Genomic DNA, 18,096 nt, shown 5'->3' on the forward strand with positions numbered 1-18,096 from the left:
AGACCCTGTATCCAAATAGGATTGCATCAACAGGTTCCAGATGGACATACAATTTCCCTTGATATATAAGTGAGGGCCCTGCAGAACTCACTTATATGAAAGGTCTGCCTTCCATATATGCAAGTTCCATATCCCACAAATACTGTATTTATCTGGGTTTAGTTGAAAGAAAGCTGTGTGTAAGTGAACCCATGCAGTTCAAACCCTGTTGTTCAAGGATCAACTGTCTGTTTTAGGGAGCCACCATTCAACCTACCACAGTACTCCTCCCCAAAAATGTTAAACCTGAATCTAACTAAGCCTCCAGCTGCACTGTTCAATATGATAAATATTAGTCACATTGAAATTTAATTCGTTTAAATTTTAATTAAAATTTTGTACCTTAGTCATAGTGGCCACATTTCAAGAGTTCAGTATCCTTGTGTAGCTAGCAACTGCTGTATTAGATAGCTTGGATATGGAAGATTTCCATTTCCATCATCACAGAAAATCCTGTTGGAAAGCACAGATCTAGAAGTTACTCTCCATAAACAAGATATTTGGGGGATGGAGGAATAAGTTAAATGATTTCACAGGAAAGGAAACAGAGAAATCCAGCACATGGGACCAACTACAGGAAGATCAACTTGGTTTCTGCAATAACCCAATGGCATGGAAAAAATAAAAAGCAAAAAGGGAAAAGAGTACAGTTCAGTACATTTAACGAGACTTAAGAGAACACCAACTTTAATGTACAGGCATTTTTACAACCTGATTCAAATAAATCATCTGGGAAAGACAGACATTTTTAAGGCATTCAGGAAAATTTGTTTATGGAGTAAGTATTAGATGACACCAAGGAATAATTGTTAATTTTTAGGTGAAATAATGGCATAATAAAACATTCGTGATATTTTGATATGCCTTTGGAAGTATGTAGAGGGATTTACTTTCAAAATGCTTGGTAAAAAAGTAATAGAAAAATATATTTAAAATATGACAGAATCTTGATAATATTTGTTTATTTATTTATTTTGAGACAGAGTCTTGCTCTGTTGCCCAGGCTGGAGTGCAATGGCACGATCTTGGCTCACTGCAACCTCCACTTTCCAGGTTCATTCTCGTGTCTCAGCCTCCCAAGTAGCTGGGATTACAGGCGTGTGCCACCACACCCTGCTAATTTTTGTATTTTTGGTAGAGATGGGGTTTCACCATGTTGGCCAGACTGATCTCGAACTCCTGACCTCAAGTGATCTGCCCATCTTCGCCTCCCAAAGTGCTGGGATTACAGGCATGAGACACCATGCCCGGCCTGAATCTTGATAATTATTGAATACAGAAATGAAAGGTATGTGGGAGCTCATTGTGCTATTATCCTACTTTTGGATATCTGAAAGTTTTCATTATATCAATTTTTTTTTTTTTGAGACAGAGTCTCGCACTGTTGCCCAGGCTTGAGTGCAGTGGCACTATCTCTGCTCACTGCAAGCTCCACCTCCCAGGTTCTTGCCATTCTCCTGCCTCAGCCTCCCGAGTAGCTGGGACTACAGGCATCCGCCACCACACTCAGCTAATTTTTTGTATTTTTAGTAGAGATGGGGTTTCACCATGTTAGGCAGGATGGTCTTGATCTCCTGACCTCATGATCTGCCCACCTCGGCCTCCCAAAGTCCTGGGATTACAGGCGTGAGCCACCGCACCTGGCCACATCAATTTTTAAAATATGATCATGTTTAGATTATTTGTAATCTAACATAAATGAAAGAAACATTAATGTTGAAGACAAACACTTCAACAGAATTCAAGAATTCAATTCCTACCATTTAGTAAATGTTAGCTGTCAGGCAAAGTATGTAGCCTCTGTAATCTCAGCTTCCTCTTCTCTAAAGGTGAGACTTGTGTACGTCGTGAAAACTGTTATATAATCATGAGAAAATATATCACTAATATTATTGTTGGTGTCAGTTCATCTTTTTAGATAGCTGAGATACTGGACAGGATGGGCTCTTGCGTGTAGCAAAACTTTTCTATTTTGAGGCATTTGAAGGGCAGTCTTAATTACAGAATTTTGTTTTTAAACCAGTTTTATTTTTAGCTCACGGATCCAGTTGCTTCTTACCATCTCCAATGATACACCTGTATGGACAGCCACCACCTTCCCTCACCTGGCTTATTATAATAACCCCCTAACTGCTCTCTACAGTTCTCCTCTCACCAAGAAATGCCCACCTTCACTCTGTTCTCAAGAAAGCAGTCGGAGAGCCCTTCACCATGTAGGTCAGAGCCTATCACTTCACTACTCGGAACCTCTAGTTTGCTTCCCACCTCACTGAGAGTAAAAACCGAACTCTACCATGGACCTCAAGGCCCTGCTTGCCCTAAGTCCCTGCTTCCTCTCTGGCCTCCTCCAACTTCTCACTCCCTCACACTGGCCTCCTTGCTGTTTTTAGCACATGCCTGCCTCAGGGGCTTTATATCTGCTGTCTCTCTACCTGGAACACTCTTCTCCAGTTATCTATATAGTTTAACTCTTTTCCTCTTCAAGCCTTTTATTTTATATTTTCAGTAGTGCCTTTCATTTAAATAAATTTAGTGCCTTTAAATAAATGTAATTTATTTAAATTTTAATTAATTAAAATTTTGTACCTTAGTCATACTCGTCACACTTCAAGAGTTCAGTATCCATGTGTAGCTAGTAGCTGCTGTATTTAATAATACACATTTAATAATGTAAACTCCCCTTAAAAACTCCTACTACCTCTTCCTGTTTCACTTTCCCCTTACCTAAAACATATTTTTTCATAAAGTATGAATCTGTAGGGCAGCCTTTGATGTTGATAACACAAATCATCCTTATTGATCTATAAATACATCCTCCAAAGACTAGACAGCTTGTTTTACCTCTATTACAAGTTTCTGCATTCAGCATTCAAAAAATTTTGGAAGTGTTTAGGTTGCTTGAGAAGGGGTGTGTTTGCTTAAGTAATTTAAATATTTTCCCAGCAATTTTATATATATATATATATATATAATTATATATAAAAGTAGTTATAATAACTACTTTTAGATAATGCATTTAAAAGAGAATTATATATAAATTTATAAATAGTGAATCTAGATTTGTTAGTTTATAAAAGGTATAAATAGTATAATCAGCATTTTTGCCTTTTCTTTTTCTGTTTTCTTTTTAAATTGAGATATAGGTGGGGTGTGGTGGTTCATGCCTGTAATCCCAGCACTGTGGGAGGCCGAGGCAGGTGGATCACCTGAAGTCAGGAGTTCGAGACCAGCCTGGCCAATATGGCGAAACCCTGTCTCTACTAAAAGTACAAAAATTAGCTGGGCGTGGTGACAGGCACCTGTAATCCCAGCTGCACAGGAGGCTGAGACAGGAGAATCACCTGAACCCCGGCAGTGGAGGTTGCAGTGAGCCAAGATCACGCCACTGCACTCCAGGCTGGGCGACAAGAGTGAGACTCCATCTCAAAAAAAAAAAAAAAAAAAAAAGGAAATTAAGGTATAATTTGCATAAAGTGAAATGTTCGGATCTTAGTAAACAGAAGAATATTCTCTATTCTCTTTTAATGAATGTATGTCAAGTTACAGAACATTTCTAGCACCCAAGGATGTTCCCTCATACTTTTTCCCATTCATAGGTAAAAGCCTGATCTAGAATTGCTTACAAATGGAATTATATAGTAAATCCTTTTTTCTGTCCAACTTCTTTCACTAAGGATGATAATTTTATTAAGATTCATCCCTGCTGTTGGCTATTTTTGTAGTTTATTTCTTGTTATTGCTGATTTATCTTCTGTTGTGTGCATAAACCATAGTTTGATTATCCATTCTCCTGGTGATAAACAGCTCAATTATGTCTACTTTTTGCTATGATGAATAAAGCTGCTACCGAACATTCTCCATGGATTTTTGGTAAACATATGTTGTCGTTTCTCTTCTCAATTCACCTGAGGTGAATCACTGAGTCATAACATCAGTGAAAGTCCAGTTTTGAAAGAACTCCTAGACCTTCTCCAAAGGGATTATGCCATTTTGTACTTCCACCAGCAGTGTATGAAAGTTCTGGATGCTCCATATCCTTTCCAACATTTGTTTTTGTCATTCTTTTACACTTTAGTAAGGACATCTCATTGTAGTTTTAATCTGCATTTCCCTGATGATGTATGATACATTTTTCATTTGCCTATTGGGCATTTCTAGTTCTTATTTATTTTTTCACTGAATTATAATTACTTGTTTATGTCTCCCTTGATAGTAAGTCAGAGACTGAGTATATTTTTTATTTCTAGTAGGTAGTATAATGTCAGTAAAATACTGAATAAATTAATCTGTCAACCAAATATTAGCAGGAAGAACACTCACAGTGCACTCAAGGAGCTCGTAGTCTAGTTATGGAAGCAGAAGGTCTAGAATAAATCATCAAAATTTTTACTTGGTTTTGTTTTCTACAAAGTGACATATAGCAGTTTCATATTAATAGAATGTACTGGATGTATGAGTTGAAGAGGAGATGAAGAGTTATTAAGATCATTGTGGAGCTGTTTATGAATAAATTAAGTCCTTATGCCAGAGAAAACTAGAGTTAAATATTTGATTAATGGGACATGAGTAATATTAGGAAAAGCAGTTGATTTAAAGAGACCAAATAAAAGTACAGTGAACAATAATTTGAAGAAAACTGTCATAACTGAGTTGACAAAGGAGTCATGAGAAATCAGGTTTACAAGAAAAAAAGATGCCTGTTGGTACAGGGTATTTAATGTTTTCAAAAACATTTTTATTCACTACAACTTGTAGTTGTTAGGAAATTTTTTATATTTTTAAAGTTTTTAAAATTTTCTTAGGGAGGGTGGGATGGGGGTAAGAGTTGAAAAACTACCTATCGAGCATTATGTTCACTATTTGCAGGATGGGTTCACTAAAAGCTGAAACTTTAGCATGCTGCAGTATACCCATGTAACAAACCTGCACATGTACCCCATGAATCGAAAATTCAGTTGAATTTATTTTTTAAATTATCTTAAAAATATAGAAAATGCACATAGCATGTAAGTTATAAAGGCTGCCTCTCTAATTCCACTCTCTAGATGCAACCACATAGGAATTTTTTGTGTATTCTTCCAGATGTTTTCTATGTATATGCAGGGATATATATCATATAAATATTTATATGTATAGTACCCTCACCCTTACATACATCATCTTCTTTTTAGTATAGGAATAGTATGACACTATGTTTTACAGCTGCATGATACTTTTCTGTAGTCCCCTGTTAAAGCATATTTAGACTGTTTCCCACCTTTTACTATTATAATAGCACTTTGCCTATTTTTCTTTTTGATACCTGGGATCCTTTAATGATAATAAAGAAATTTATTCCATTTACATTTATTTTCATAACATACATTTGGTCAACTTCTGCTTTGTGGTTAAGCATTTATTTTGTGTATTTCTCACCTGCTGAAAATTTGGTTTTTAGTGGTTTCTTTGTAATTATATTTAATATATTCAAACCTCTGTTTCTAAATGTATCAATTTTAGACAGTAACTACTGATGCCTGCTTTATAAAATGAGAAAATGAAGAAGGGTGAAAATAAAGATAGGGTACTCTCTCCTAAATTACTTCCTTATTAACTTGTGATTTTCATTGTGTTTTTTTTTATATTTTATATTGTCAGAGTTTATAATATTTACATTTTTTCTATAATTATTGTTCCCACAGATATTTAGTCTTAGTTTTGTATTTAAATGAATGTATTGCTTACCTCCAGACCTGCTATTCCACAGCTTCACCATTATCTTAGTCCATTTTTGCTGCTATAACAAAATCCTGAGACAGGGTAATTTATAAAGAACAGAAATTTATTTTCTCATAGTTCAAGAGACCGAGAAGTCTAAGATCAAGGTGCCAGCAGGTTCAGTGTCTGGCGAGGCCCTGTTGCCCATAGATGGTGCTGCCTAGGTTTCCTCATTTGGCAGAAGAACAGAACAATGGAAGGCAAAGAGGGACCTTATCTAGTGCTCCGTAGCCCGTTTATAAGATATTAATCTTTTCATGATGGCTTAGTCACTTCCCGAAAGGCTCCACCTCTTAATACTGCCACAATGGAGACTGTATTTCAACACATGAATTTTGGGAGACATGGCCGTAGCAACCATGTTGAATTCTTCATTTTGATGCAGTTCTTAGTTTGCTGTTTTCCATTATTAATAAGTTTTTCAAGATGGGTCAATAAGTACCATATTCCCTCTGTGTTTTCAAATGTTTGAGAGTGTTTTTCTTTTATCTTTATTTATGTTAGAGGTCAGCATGAGTTTGCCTGCATTTGTCGATTACTTGATTTTCCTCCTCCTTGAGACAGCACTGATGCTTACTATATGCAATAAGCTCTAACATTTTCTTTTACTGTATTTAAGTATAACCATTAAATTTATATTATATGGAAGTTTTTAAAATTTTTTTAAAAAATCTGTGCTAAAATATAGTATTAAATAACATGGGCATAGTGATCTAAGGTTACCAGCAGCTTCAATTCTACATGATCTCTCAAAATACCCTTTTGACAGATTTGCTGGGTACTCTGCCCTGGGGTCTTGTTTTCTATGGTTTTCTGTTTTGGGAGAGCTAGTCTGAGATCGCCCTACTTCTTAGTGAAGTCACCTAGATTATTGGTGCTATTTTGATGAGTCTGGGTTTATATATCTCTGCTAATTCTGCCTATCAGATACAAAGCAGGTTCATACTTCTCTCTTCTCACTACTTCACCTCCATGAAGTTTTTTTTTTAAGGTAGGAGACCTGCTCAGGGGAAATATCTCTCTTCTATCTCTGCCTCTCCTCCATTCTGAAGCTGGACCCCCACAAAGAATTACCTTACAATTCCAGGGTCCTATTCCGATCCTTAGACTATATTAAAGTTTATTGACTGTACCCCTCTAGACTCCCTCCTTATTTTCAGTGAAATGTATACCTGACTGGAGATGCAGCCATATATCAACTGGTGGTGCACTCCACCTCTGGGACTGTGTCCAAATTTCATAGCAAGGCATGAGATTATGGTCGTTTTCTAATTCCACTGTAGATAGAATTTTCTTCCCAATTTCTCAAGTGTTTGTTCCTATAGAGTTTCAGGGAGGGAACTAGAGTCACTTACTTGACTTCATCATTTATTATCATCTCTTATTAGAGATTCTCAATCTGACAGATATGACAGAAATACTCTTTAAGGAAGATTATGCCAGAGTCTTTTAAGATATATATTAAAGTGGGATGAGGTGACATACCAAAAACTCTCAGAATAATCTAGGCCAGAACAGTCCAACAGAACGCTCTGCAGTGATGGAATTAGTCTCTATTTGTGTTGTCCAATATAGTAGTTACTAGCCACATGTAGTTACTGCGCACTTGAAATGTGGTTTGTGAAACTGAGAAATTGATTTGATATGAATTATTTCAAATTTAATTTTATAGGGCCACACTCAGCTAATGGCCATTATATTGGACAGTGCAGATCTGGGCAATATAAAAGCCTGAATATTCGACTGTGATGAAAGAAATGGAAATAAAAAAGGATACCCAAGAGGTGTTAAGGAGAAAAGAAGCAGCAATGTTCCCATAGAGGAAAAGAGAAAGAGGAGATTTAAACAATTCAAAGGCAGTTTGCTCAGAAGAATGGGGAAACTGGTAGTACTGTCAAATAAAAAAGGGTATCTTTTGAAAAATCAATAATTTAACAGGTTGAGTTCCCAGTGGTAAGGAAACCTCTAAGTGGAAATGACTGTAAACAAGTAAAATTCTCACATGAATTGGGGGTGGGGGTGAGGGTCAGAGCTACCAAAAAAAATTTTTTCCTTGACACTTTTGTCTTGGTCTCTTCTGCCACCATACACTCCTTTTCAGAGATTGCCTTGTCCTCCTCAACGTGCAGGGACCCTGATATATGACATAATAATGATTGTTCAAAGAAATTACTATTTTACCTACTGAATGGTTAATACGAAATCAGTTTCTGAAACACTCACTGGTGCAGAGTATCAAAGAGAAATGGTTTTGTTTTGGAAAGGAATACAAGATAAAATATTGCTTGGCATACACATAGTACTTTTCGTCTGAGATTCTCCACATACTCAGCAAGTTTAATTAATGAGAAAACCTCTAAGAAAGAGAAGTGATGAAATAAGGAACACAGATACCAGTGTTCTATTTCTGTGATTTTTAAAAATGAAGCTTAGTATTTTCTTCTTCCATTAATGCACACAAGTGTAGCCCCATGAGACAGCCTTGAGATATTCATCTTTCTGCTGAATGATTTCTCTTGAAGGCATCTCACTTATAAGGGACAGCAACCACACAGAATCTTACCCACTAACTGTATTGATGTCCTTTGCTCTATTTGCAATGGAAATCCATCCCTATCATCAGGGTGCAGCAAGCATTCTCTGATAATCAAGTCTGCACTGTCTCTGGAAAGATTGTTTTGTTGCAGAATGGAGCAGGTTATCTTCTTTATCAAAAATTACTCAAAACAAACATCCATGAATCTAGGACTAACATGCACTGAAAGGGAATAGGCAAGGCCCCTTAACGGGTAGCCTACTGTGTAATCTTCCTTTCATCTTAATTCAGAATCCCTTGGAAATTCAAGTTGCCGTATGCAAAAATATAAATTCTTCTAATTACTTATGTGTAGGGCACAGGTTTGGCCTAATCAAAAGAGATATGCAATAATATATCCTGGCATTTATTTTCATCCGTTGTAACTTGAGGAGAGGTGCTGGGGTTTTGTTTTGGTTTTGGTTTTGGTCTCATGCCTTATTCTTTTTTGTTTTGTTTTTTGCGTTTTGCTTCCCAATTGAAATTGCCCAATTTCTTTTCTCCTCCTTACTCAAAAAAATAAAAAACGAAAATGCTGTTTGGCCAAAAGAGAAAAATACCTCAGAAAATCCTGGCTTCTGAAGATTTTTACAAAGGGTTTGATGTTTTGCAAAATAAAGCTAGCTTCCATGTGCAAAACAGCTGTTTTTGTTTCAATGGGGGAAGATATTGATGGGTTTCAGTTGTTGCTTTTTAACTCATCCAGGCCTTCTGTATGTCTCCAGTCATATAGAGATCATTCACTTCTAGCCCACAGCCCTCTTATATTCTCTAGGCCCAGGACATTAAGTTTGTCCCGTCTTTTCTTGACTTTCTTTAGCCACCTGAGCCAGCGTTGTCTTATCTCTTCTCTTGTACACGGTGCCCCTTGTTTGTCCAGTGACAAGGTTTACACTCTTTTCTCATTAGTGCTGAAGACCTCCTCATACCACCAAGATCACCATTGTCCAGTAAGAGGCCATAGTGACCTTCCCATTTTAATACATTACTGAGAATTTAGGGGAGCTGATCTAACACTTTCCAGATTAAATGTCAAATTCTCAAAATTCAGATGGATTTGGAATCCACCTATTTTTTTGCTTCCATTCCCACTAGACTGCACAGTGGCACTGATTAGCACTAGCATTTTGTAATATCACTTAAGGCTTTAGCACTGTGGAGTTCTGCCAGTAATGGTGTTTAATTCACTTATATGTGCCAATTCATCTCTGTCAGGAACCTATTAATTTCTTCACTATTTTACTCTGTCCCTAGCCCCTATATAATGAGACACAGTAATCCCCATTTGTATAACCAAAAAACTCAGAGTCTCTTATAAATTATCCCTGATCCCACTGCTTTTAGTGACCAGAAAGCCTCTGTATTTCTTTTTCATATTTAAATCAATTTTCATAAGTTATTTTCTTTAGAAGAATACACTGGAACTCTAGGCCACTAAATTAGTGAAGTCATAGAAAAACTGCAGGATTTTGATGGGTTTGTTAACATACATCCCTGTCCCAAGAAAGACTTCTATAATATCGAACCAAAGATGCACTCTTCCCACAAGCGCATGCTCTCTGTGGGGAGGGAATGTGAATGAAAATCAGTCTTTGAAGCTACTATCAGCCTAGTCATCAGTGGGCAAGATATCAAAGTACCCATAGCATTGCTATCAAAGTAAAGACCCTGTAACAAATAAAGATCAGATATATAAAATTAATCCTCTTATGCTGTTGGCATTTCTGCATGCTGTGATCTTGAGTAAACAGGAGAATGACAGCTAAGTGACGAGGAAGAGTTAACATAAATTCAAGAGAGTATTTCATTGTATTATCATATGAAACTCACATACATCTTTGCTACCTGTTCTGTATTTTTCAGGATTGGAGCAAAACATCAGGAGCTAAGGGAAAAGCAGGCAAGAGGTCTTCTTGATTATGCTACTGGTGCAATTGGATCAGTATACGACATGGATGATGATGAAATGGACCCCAATTATGCCAGAGTGAACCACTTTCGGGAACCATGCACATCAGCAAATGTCTTTAGATCTCCATCTCCCCCTCGAGCTGGACCATTTGGTTACCCTCGGGATGGCCGTCCACTGTCTCCAGAAAGAGACCACTTAGAGGGTCTCTATGCCAAGGTCAACAAGCCATACCATCCACTGGCTCCAGCTGACAGGTAATAAACTTAGTGATAGATAAATATAGCTTTAATTTAGTATGTTTCAAATCATCTCTACTGCTGAAACCGATAAAAAATATCTCCTTCAATCGATGAAAACTGAAATGACTCAGTACCCTAGACAAGTGCCATCCTTTGACCAACCTGTAAGATATCCACCATCAAAAATAAAACCATAGCCAATTGTAAGGTGGCATGAATGAATAGTAGTAGCAGAGTTCATGATGCAACAGGGAGCCATTTTTGAAGGAATATTGTGACAGACATCTCATGATGAAAACTTTGAACAAATATTGTCCTTTCTCCTAAGAGACCAAATGTAAAAGATTTATTCAGGAAGACGGCATGGCACATGGAGGTGGAGAGTCAGAAAAGAGAAAATGATAGCTTCCAAGTAGGTGTAATTGAAGTGGGAATTACAGATAGCTGCAGAGGAGCAGGGGCCTTTGAAAAGTAAGATGGGGATTTTGTACTCAAGGGAAAGGTGACCCTGTATAGATATTCATGGATGATCAGAGGTAGAAAAAGAGATAATCTTGGCAATAGGAGTTTGATGAAGTAGAGAAAGATAAGAGGTGACAAGGCCACGGATCTTTAGGTTTAGCAGCTAAGGAGAGGGATAATAGGACCATCTGTCAGTACAATTGAAGTAGGTAGAGAACAAGATGTTTTCAACCCCACCTCCTGCCAAAAGTAAAATGCTTCATGTCTTGAAAGATTGATGTAAGAGAGTTTTAGTCAATATACATTGTTAGGTGACCCTTAGAATTACACATGCAAGGAATGAGTTGACTGATCTTGGACTAATCTGACTAGCTTGACGAGGGAGGAGGTGGGGTAGAAGGGTAGCAGGCACAGAGAGCTCTCATTCTATATGAAAAAAAGGCTTGTTTTCCAGACTTCTTAGGGTTCTGACAACCACCCAGTCCCTATTAGTAACCAGCCTTTGTGTGATAGCATGATATATTGCATATGTTTACCATTTACATTTCCCCAGCTGGGTGATATTATGCACTTTCAATTAGGTTGGGGAGAGGAAGGGAAATCATGGCATTTTTATGCAGACTGTAAAGTGTAGCTTCACAAGACTGATTACCTTTCAGAGCCTTTCCAATAACCAAGTGGGAAGGAAGGAGCAATTTTTAATCCTTACTGTCAGGCTTCCAGGTTGATAATATTAAAGAAAGATGGTCAAGTTTTTCTTTGGGACAAAATGAAAATATAAATTTTTATGACTGTGATATAGCCATAATAACTAAACTGCTAATTCAAAGAATTGATTAAGAGTTGAATTTTTCTCCTCAACCTTCATAGTGGATTGAATTTTATCATATAAATAATAACACCAGGCGTGAGTCTCTTCTGGCCCAAATCATAGTCAATCTTACCTTCCCTAAATTAGATAGGCCTTCATAACAATCCTCTTTGCATATTCCACAGCTAGAATCCCAACACAGAGGGACTGTTTATAGGAACCTCCCAAGCCAGTATTTTCCAATACTAATTCCATGGAAATAAATATGAGGCATTTTATTTAAAAAAAAAAATTCACAAGTCAAATATGTATGGGGAATTCTAGGAATTCTAGGGTAAGCCACAAGGAACAGGTCTTTCTTTTCTTTTTTTTTTTTTTTCCCGAGACAGAGTCTCACTTTATCGACCAGGCTGGAGTACAGTGGTGTGATCTTGGCTTACTGCAACCTCCACCCCCTAGGTTCAAGCGATTCTCCTGCTTCACCCTCCCAAGTGAGTAGCTGGTATTATGGACACCTGCAACCACGCCCAGCTAATTTTTGAATTTTTAGTAGAGACAGGGTTTCACCATCTTGGCCAGGCTGGTCTTGAACTCCTAACTTCGTGATCCACCCACCTCGGCATCCCAAAGTTCTGGGATTTGAGGCATGAGCCACCGGGCTCGGTCGGAATAGGTTTTCTTATTACAGTCTTCTTATGCCCAATATGCTGACACGCATTCTGAGTTTCTAAGAGGACTCATCCAATAACCAGCACACATTATCCCCCAAATTTTTGTCACCTAAAGCATATGTTTCCTCTAGATCTTTGCAACACTATTTAGGAAAGTATATACTAACTAGTTTTCATCTATGTAGATGTGACCAGAAAATAAACTTCTTACGATAATCTTAACTGCAGCCGCTATAAAATGATATCAAGAAAAAAATAATTGTTGACTGCCCAGTCCAGATATATGTGTAAAAGAGTCTTACTTTTGGCTCTGACCCCCTTATATTAAAAGTGATCTAAAGCTGCTTTCAGTAGAGTTTAGATTGCTATCCTATTTTTGGGTAGCAGAATTATACTCAGAATTATCTTTATCCTGCTCTTATATTTAATTACACTTAAAGACTGACCTGCTCCTTGTTCTTCAAGTCTTCAAGCAAGCTGATTTTGTCCTGGTACATAGTAAGCATTCAATAATGTTAGCTATTATCATCATCATTGTTACTATTATTATTACTCTCCTTTTTCAGTGAAATTCTGAACTTCCCTGATATGCCTGTGCCCAGATAAGTCTAAGAAGAGTTGCTATGGCAGCTTCCCTAGTAGTATCCATAAGCAGGAACCTACTAATTCTAAACCTACCATATGTACTATTAGAGGGCAATGCTATTCACCCATTCATCTTTTCAGTCCTGAACTCATTTAGTAAGTATGTATTTGACACCTAATGTGTTCTAACTACTGTAGAAAGCTTTAGGGAAGATAGAGAGATGATTAAGAAACAGTCCCAGGCCAGAGGAGGTCATAATCTAGTGAATAGAGGACCAACACATGTAGAAATGGATCATTGCAATGTCTTGTGAATAGAAGGAAAAGAAGTTTTTCTTTTCTAACTCTGCCTAGGCTAGTCAGGAAAGTCCTCCAAACAGAGGTAATATTTGAACTGGCTCTAGAAGGGTAAGACAGGAGCAATTGCAGTAGGAGAATTGTTTTCTTTGCAGAATAATTAAGCATGTACAAGGGCAAAGTGGCCCGAAAGAGCAGGCCTGTAGGGGAGCTAAGAAGCACCCTGACACAGAGTGTGGATGGGAAGGAAAGTGATAGGAAAAAGGTTGCAAAGCAGGCTTGGGTCAGTTTGTGATTTAATGGGTTGTATCTTAGGCTGATACTAATTGATTGATAGTGGCTGTCCAGAAATCTGTGTTAACGAAGGTTCTGAGGCAAGGCACAGTATAATCCCAGCACTTTTGGGAGTCTGGGGTAAGGGGGAATTACTTGAGGCCAGGAGTTGGAGGCCAGGAGTTGGAGACCAGCCTGAGCAATATAGCAAGACCCCATCTCTACAAAATATTTTCTTTTCTTTTCTTTTTTTTTTTTTTTTGAGTCTCACTCTGTCACCCAGGCTGGAGTGCAGTGGCATGTTGTCAGCTCACTGCAACCTCCACCTCAGGGTTCAAGCAATTCTCGTGTCTCCACTCCCAAGTAGCTGGGACTACAGGCACGAGCCACCACCCTGACTCATTTTTTGTATTTTTAGTAGAGATGTGGTTTTGCCATGTTGACCATGCTGGTCTCAAACTCCTGACTTCAGGTGATCTGCCCACCTCGGCTTCCCAAAATGCTGGGATTACAGACGTGAGCCACCACGCCCAGCCTCTACAAAAGTTTTTTTTTTTTTTAATTATCCAGGTGTGGTGGTGTGCACCTGTAGTCCAACCTACTCAGGAAGCTGAGGTGGGAGGATGGCTTGAGCCCAGAAGTCCAAGGCTGTAGTGACCTGTTGATTATACCACTGTACTCCACCCTGGGTGACAGAGAAAGATCCTGTCTTAAAAGAAAAACAGAAGGGTTCTGAAGTTATACCTGAATAGGGGTTATTTTTTCTGGACTCTAGAATGATGAGTGGTAGCAAGCGTGTAAGGGGTTTTTATGTATTTGCCAATCAGTGGACAATGGGAGCCACTAAAGTGTCATAATTGGGGAATGAGCTGATGGATTTGTGTTTTGGGAAAACAGCTCTTCCAGCTTGATGGCAGACAAAGAAGAACATGGTTAGACTAAGAGACAAAGTTAGAGATGATTACAGTAGTAAATGAGGACAGAAGCTTGTCCTCATTTGACTCCTCATTTGAGGAGGGGTGTTGGAGACAGGAGAGTATAAGAAGCAGCCCAAAACCTTAGCTTAAAACAAAGACAAAGATGTTTCGCAGATATCACAGACATGAGGCTTTCAAATGCTTCAGAGAGCTCAGTGGAATAAGGACTAAAAAGAGTGCTTTAGATTTGGCCACTAAAAGGTCATCAGTTAATTTAGAGAGAACAATTTTAGTAGCTAAGTAGGACCAGGGGGAGAATTACAATGAGAAGAGAATTGATTAACAGGTGAGAACTTAAAGAGTGAGCTCTTGGTGACAGAGAACAGTTATAGAATGGAAAAGTTGCAGCTTTGAAGTTCCTTCTGTGACAGTATTTCAGAGCTAACAAGAGAATTCAGAGACTGTCTAGAGTGACCTTCTCATATGATTATTGCAGAAACTGAGGCCCAGAGAAGTTGAGTGACTTGCCCAAGATCACACAGCATGGAATCAGGACTTTATTCTAGATCTCTCTGTTCTACAGTCTTCTTTTCCCTACCCCACACTATGATATAGACCCACATTCTCATTTCCTGCTTGAGGAATGTATTAGTCCATTCTCATACTGCTATAATAAGATACCTGTGACTGGGTAATTTACAAAGAAAAGAGGTTTGATTGGCTCACAGTTCTGCAGGCTGTCCAGGAAGCATGATGCTGGCATCAGCTCAGCTTCTTGGGAGGCCTCCAGAAACTTTCTTTCATGACAGAAGGCAAAGGGGAAGCAGGCAGTTCTTACATGGCAGGAGCAGGAGCAAGACAGAGAGGAGGGAGGTGCTACACACTTCTAAATGGCCAGATCTCACGAGAACTCACTCACTATTACAAAAACCGTACCAATGGGGAAATCCACCCCCATGATCAAATCACCTCCCACCAGGCCCCACCTCCAACATTGGGGATTACAATTAGACATGAAATTTAGGCAGGAACACAGATCCAACCATATTAAGGAAATTAGTACCTGGACAAGTAAAGAAGCATCCATCTGGGCTCCCAACATGTAATGGCAGATTAAATCATGGGGTTGGGGATGAAGCTGATATGGGTCCAGTCCGCTTCCAAATACTCCTGCGTGAGCTGCATGACTTATCCAAGATGCCATTTTTTTATTTTCATGCATATAATTCAACAAATACTTACTGAGTATCCACTAAGGGCCAGGGCCTGAGTTCAGTACTAAACTCACCAGGGAACTGGGAGGAAGATGATTATGCCGCCTTCATTATGGAGATTAGGATCCAATGGCAATGCGAAGACCTAAACATGCAGTGGAACACAGTGTGGAAAGTGCAACTGAAGAGTAAGTGCAGGGTACTGGCTGGGGCCAGGCAGCAAAGGTGAAAATAGAGGGGAGAGGAAGCATGATGTGTTAGGGGGACTGAAAGACTCTCAGTAAAATAGAAACCTGGTGGGAGAGGTAAATGGAAAGAGAGAACATGGGATGGCCTCAGAGCTGACCAAAGGCAGGGGAGAGAGGTTGGCCAGCCTTGCTGAAGAGTTTGGACTCCATCCTGAGGGAGACGGGGCAGGGTTTGGGTTGGGGAAGAGACTGAGGGTTTTAACGTGAGATATAATCCTGGAATTCAATAGGCTGTTTAATAGCATAGGCGATTTATCCTCACCTACTTATTTGTAAAAGGGAAGATTATAATAATAGCCTTGCATCTGTGATGGTTAAATATGATTTTACATTTTGCGTTTTTTTCTATCTCCATATGAAACATACCCTATTTGTCCATATATCTCTGTCTTATAGGAACAGATCATGTGTACGTGGCCCATACTAGCTTTCTAACAGGGGCAACTTCGGTCTCATACCTACTTGCTTCTCAAAGGTTGGCCCTGAACCTTCAGCCCATCTTAGAAAAAAAAAAAAAGTTGCCTTATAAAAGATTCATCTGTAAACGACAGTGGTTAAAATAAAACATTTCTACCACCAGGACAAGAGACACATGACTGGATTTTCACAGTGCTGGCTCTTCCAGGATTTGAACATAGCATGGGTTAAATGCTGCCCTCAAAGCCTGACAATTACTCAGGTTTACAGTGTGTTAGTTTTCCACCACAATGCCAGCATTGAAAGGGCTCCCACAGTGTATGAACATGAAAACTTTATGTCTGGATGAGGACAAAACAGTCCCAAATAGGGGGCTAGAAGGTACTTGTGGCACACAACACAAATGCAGTTTTGCATTAGTTTGTGTGACAATATGCCATTCATTTCTAGAGGTTGCCTAATGGGTTTGGTTCCACACATTATCAGTTAAAAAAGAAAAAAAAAGTTTTTGGATGTTTACCTCTAAAAATATGGGCATTTGTTTCTAACTGATATATACTAATTTACCCTACTACTATATTACATATAAGACACATACCAAATAGAGAAATTAATTTTAAAATGAGACTTTAACAAATTATAAGTAGTGGTTCTGATATTTTCTTCCTCCCTCAAATGGGGTTTATACAGCCCATTTTGGAGACCACTGGTCTCAGATTCAGGCTTCATGGTGGTTGGGACCTATCCTGCCTTTGCTCACCCTGTCTCCTCAGTTCCTGGGGCAGTCTGTCCTCAATAAATATTTTGGGAATAATGAATGAATGAATAGTTTAACAGAATCTTTTTTTTTTCTTGAGATGGAGCTTCACTCTTGTTGCCCAGGCTGGAGTGCAATGGCGCAATCTTGGCTCACTGCAACCTCCGCCTCCCGGGTTCAAGCGATTCCCTTGCCTCAGCCTCCCGAGTAGCTGGGATTACAGATGTGCACCACCACACCCAGCTAATTTTTTGTATTTTTAGTAGAGATGGGGTTTCACCATGTTGGCCGGGCTGTTCTCGAACTCCTGACCTCGTGATCTGCCCACCTTGGCCTCCCAAAGGGCTAGGATTATGGGCATGAGCCACTGCACCCGGCTGGTTTAATAGTATCTTAAAGTTGGCTAGGACCTTCAGTGGTCAAGCCTCATGTCCCACTCATCGAGGCATCTTCTCCATGAACTGCTTCATGAATGTCACCTAACTCACATTGGCATGCTTCAGTGACAAAATTCATGAGGCATCCTTTTTCTTTTAGATCACTCTAGTTGATGTAGAAATGCTCACTTTTTACCCACCCAAACACTGTTTCCCTGTAGTGTTTGCCAGGGATTTTGGGTTGAGCTACCCAGACACAGCATCTAAGCCTCATTAACAGCCTTTTAGATATCTAAAGTGACTGCTATGACCACCTTCACTAACAAACATTTATGAACTCTAAACATATGTCGGGCTCTGTGCTCAGCACTGGCCTTAAGAAGGATATAGAAAACACAGCAAATGAACTTGAGAAGTTTCTTATATAATCATTTCTTCAGCATAAACTCCCACAGCTGTTTTAGCCCCTTCTTAAATTACAATTCACACCTTCAGCCCTCTTGGCAGCCATTTGGGGTATATGTACACTAAAGTCTATTGAGTTT

General features: G+C 38.8%; 1 protein-coding gene across 5 annotated transcripts in view; it reads left to right on the plus strand.

The window, feature by feature from the left end:
• Nucleotides 1–18,096, plus strand: part of LOC105468044 (par-3 family cell polarity regulator beta) — a 1,086,746-nt gene that overhangs the window by 892,419 nt on the left and 176,231 nt on the right. For all 5 annotated transcript variants that reach the window (XM_071073272.1, XM_071073273.1, XM_011717972.3 and 2 more), the window contains one exon: nt 10,235–10,537. In XM_071073272.1, the coding sequence (XP_070929373.1) occupies nt 10,235–10,537 (303 nt within the window). The remainder of the gene's footprint in view (nt 1–10,234; nt 10,538–18,096) is intronic.

The sequence above is a fragment of the Macaca nemestrina genome, chromosome 11 (genome assembly GCF_043159975.1).
Source record: "Macaca nemestrina isolate mMacNem1 chromosome 11, mMacNem.hap1, whole genome shotgun sequence".
In the NCBI taxonomy this organism is placed as follows: domain Eukaryota; kingdom Metazoa; phylum Chordata; class Mammalia; order Primates; family Cercopithecidae; genus Macaca; species Macaca nemestrina.